General features: G+C 44.1%; 1 protein-coding gene across 1 annotated transcript; it reads left to right on the plus strand.

The window, feature by feature from the left end:
- The first annotated feature begins 572 nt into the window (after window positions 1-572).
- On the plus strand, window positions 573-4,185 carry LOC104773692 (cellulose synthase-like protein D4). The gene is made up of 3 exons (XM_010498334.1): window positions 573-1,043; window positions 1,133-2,741; window positions 2,875-4,185. The coding sequence occupies exons 1-3, from the start codon at window positions 628-630 to the stop codon at window positions 4,183-4,185; spliced, it is 3,336 nt and encodes a 1,111-aa protein (XP_010496636.1). The 5' UTR covers window positions 573-627.
- Window position 4,186: the final 1 nt, after the last annotated feature.

The following is a 4,186-nucleotide window of genomic DNA, read 5'->3' on the forward strand; positions in this document are numbered from 1 at the left end:
ACTGTTTTATTATTTTTAGATAAATTTTATATTTGTAACATATACTCTATTATATTATTTTAAAATAATTTTGTAATGTAAAATTAAAATATTAAATAGAATTTAACTTTTTAAAAAAATATTTTCGCGACAACATCAGGAAGATATAAAAAATTATAAAATTATAGTTTAGTTGCACGAAAAAATTATAAATATTTCAAATGATTGTATAAAATAAGAATCATTTCTATAGTTAACTAAAATAATAATATATTTTGCTGTGCTTTAATTAAAAAAAAAAACTAGCTAGGAAATTTTCCATCGTCTTTTTATATATAAGTTGAGGATTGGTTTCCGAAATCAAATGAATTAAAAGAAGGAAAGAGAAAAACGTCGATAATCCCAAAATAGCATAAACAACTAAACCCTCGAGCTTCCAAAAATAGGTTGGTTGGTGCATAATACAGAGAAGCCCAAAAATAGAGATCCATAGCATAAACAGTTTTATGTCCTGATAATCCTCTCCTCCTTGTCTTTTCTTCTTTGTTTTCCCCAAACCATCAGGAACGTAAAAATTCACGTTTCATCTTTATACTGCATGATCACACTGATTCACGCAGAAACCAAGCGCCTTTGTTTGGCTTCACAATGGCGTCCACGCCTCCTCAAAATTCTAAGAAGGTCCGTAACAATTCCGGTAGCGGCCAAACCGTCAAATTCGCAAGACGAACATCTAGCGGACGATACGTGAGTTTATCTCGAGATAATATTGAATTATCGGGCGAGCTCTCTGGGGATTATTCTAACTATACGGTGCACATACCTCCGACGCCGGACAACCAGCCCATGGCCACCAAAGCCGAAGAGCAATACGTGTCCAATTCTTTATTTACTGGTGGTTTCAACAGTGTAACACGTGCACATCTTATGGACAAAGTCATCGATTCAGATGTCACACACCCTCAGATGGCTGGCGCTAAAGGCTCTTCGTGCGCCATGCCTGCTTGCGACGGGAAAGTCATGAAAGACGAGAGAGGAAAGGACGTGATGCCATGTGAATGCCGGTATCGTCTATCTTAAAACTTATGCATTATATATTGATGGTATCCTTACTTGTTGCACAAGACTAACATGGTGATTGATTAATAATTAGGTTCAAGATCTGTAGGGATTGCTTCGTGGACGCCCAGAAAGAGACAGGTCTTTGTCCAGGATGCAAGGAACAATACAAAGTCGGAGACATGGATGATGATACCCCTGACTTCTCCAGTGGTGCTCTCCCCTTACCCGCTCCAGGAAAAGACCAACGTGGCAACAACAACAACATGTCTATGATGAAGAGGAACCAAAACGGCGAATTTGATCATAACAGATGGTTATTCGAGACGCAAGGCACATATGGTTACGGTAATGCGTATTGGCCTCAAGACGAAATGTATGGCGATGATATGGATGAAGGAATGAGAGGCGGCATGGTGGAAACAGCTGACAAACCATGGCGGCCACTGAGCCGACGCATCCCAATCCCAGCCGCCATCATAAGTCCGTACAGATTATTAATAGCCATTCGTTTCGTCGTGCTATGTTTTTTTCTAACTTGGAGGATCCGAAACCCTAACGAAGACGCCATATGGTTATGGCTCATGTCAATAATATGCGAGCTTTGGTTCGGGTTCTCATGGATTCTAGACCAGATCCCTAAGTTGTGCCCCATAAACCGGTCCACTGACCTGGAAGTGCTTCGTGACAAATTTGACATGCCATCTCCCTCCAACCCAACAGGGAGGTCCGACCTCCCAGGTATTGACCTCTTTGTGTCAACGGCAGATCCAGAGAAAGAGCCACCCCTCGTCACCGCCAACACTATTCTGTCCATATTGGCCGTTGATTATCCGGTGGAGAAGGTGTCATGCTATCTATCTGATGATGGAGGAGCCCTTCTATCATTCGAAGCCATGGCAGAAGCTGCTAGCTTTGCTGATCTTTGGGTGCCCTTTTGTCGCAAACATAACATTGAACCCCGAAATCCAGATACCTATTTTAGTTTGAAGATAGATCCAACAAAAAATAAGAGCAGAATTGATTTTGTCAAGGATAGGAGGAAGATTAAGAGAGAGTATGATGAGTTCAAGGTTCGCATCAACGGCCTCCCTGACTCGATACGGAGGAGATCAGATGCGTTTAATGCAAGGGAGGAAATGAAGGCTCTGAAACAGATGAGGGAGAGCGGAGGTGATCCAACAGAACCTGTCAAAGTCGCCAAAGCCACGTGGATGGCCGACGGCACCCACTGGCCTGGAACTTGGGCAGCTGCTACTCGAGAGCATTCCAAAGGTGATCATGCTGGGATTCTGCAGGTGATGTTGAAACCACCTAGTAGTGATCCTTTAATTGGTAATAGCGACGACAAAATCGTTGACTTTTCGGATACAGACACCCGCTTGCCCATGTTTGTTTATGTGTCACGTGAGAAGCGGCCGGGCTATGATCACAACAAGAAAGCTGGAGCCATGAATGCGCTTGTTCGTGCCTCTGCTATTCTCTCAAATGGACCTTTCATTCTTAATCTTGATTGTGATCATTACATCTATAATTGCAAGGCCATCCGAGAAGGGATGTGTTTTATGATGGACAGAGGTGGTGAAGACATTTGCTACATTCAGTTCCCGCAAAGATTCGAAGGCATCGACCCTTCTGATAGATATGCTAACAATAACACTGTCTTCTTTGACGGTAATATGCGTGCTCTCGACGGTGTACAGGTAAATCTCTTTTTTTTTTTTTTTTATATATATATATATATAAAAAGGTAAAAAACCACATATACAATACAAAATATTAAGTTAGGTTGGGAAGGAAAATCATCACTAATAACAATGAGTTTAAATTTTGCAGGGACCAGTATATGTCGGAACAGGTACTATGTTTAGACGCTTTGCCCTCTACGGTTTTGATCCACCTAACCCTGACAAGCTTCTCGAGAAGAAGGAATCAGAAACAGAGGCTCTAACCACTAGTGACTTTGACCCGGACCTTGATGTCACACAGCTCCCTAAGCGCTTTGGCAACTCCACACTTCTAGCTGAGTCAATTCCTGTTGCAGAGTTCCAAGGTCGTCCGTTGGCAGACCACCCTGCTGTCAAGTACGGTCGCCCTCCCGGAGCCCTTAGAGTCCCTCGCGACCCACTTGATGCTACCACAGTGGCAGAGTCTGTTTCTGCAATCTCTTGTTGGTATGAGGATAAAACGGAGTGGGGAGATAGAGTCGGGTGGATTTATGGGTCGGTGACAGAGGACGTGGTCACAGGATACCGCATGCATAATCGTGGGTGGCGATCCGTTTACTGCATCACCAAGCGAGATTCGTTTCGAGGCTCTGCACCCATTAATCTCACAGACCGTCTTCACCAGGTGTTGCGGTGGGCCACCGGGTCTGTTGAGATCTTCTTCTCAAGAAACAATGCCATTCTCGCCTCCAAGCGTCTCAAGTTCCTCCAACGTCTGGCGTACCTTAATGTTGGAATATATCCCTTCACCTCTCTGTTTCTCATCCTCTACTGCTTTCTTCCGGCCTTCTCTCTTTTCTCTGGACAGTTCATCGTGCGGACGCTTAGTATCTCCTTCTTAGTATACCTCCTTATAATCACCATATGCTTGATTGGCTTGGCGGTCTTGGAGGTGAAGTGGTCTGGCATCGGGCTCGAAGAATGGTGGAGAAATGAACAGTGGTGGCTTATCTCTGGAACAAGCTCTCACCTCTACGCTGTTGTGCAAGGAATCCTAAAAGTGTTAGCAGGAATCGAGATCTCCTTTACCTTGACGACCAAGTCAGGGGGAGATGACAACGATGACATATACGCAGATTTGTACATAGTGAAATGGTCGTCGCTGATGATACCCCCAATAGTGATAGCGATGGTGAACATAATAGCGATTGTGGTGGCGTTCGTCAGGACAATATACCAAGCGGTGCCACAGTGGAGCAAGCTAATAGGAGGAGCATTTTTCAGCTTCTGGGTGTTGGCTCATTTGTACCCATTCGCAAAAGGATTGATGGGACGGAGAGGCAAAACTCCAACGATAGTGTTTGTGTGGGCAGGTCTAATTGCGATCACCATCTCTCTACTGTGGACGGCCATTAACCCGAACACCGGACCTGCTGCTGCTGCTGAGGGTGTTGGAGGCGGTGGTTTTCAATTCCCGTAAA

The sequence above is a fragment of the Camelina sativa genome, unplaced genomic scaffold, assembly GCF_000633955.1.
Source record: "Camelina sativa cultivar DH55 unplaced genomic scaffold, Cs unpScaffold00621, whole genome shotgun sequence".
NCBI classification, from domain to species: Eukaryota; Viridiplantae; Streptophyta; class Magnoliopsida; order Brassicales; family Brassicaceae; genus Camelina; species Camelina sativa.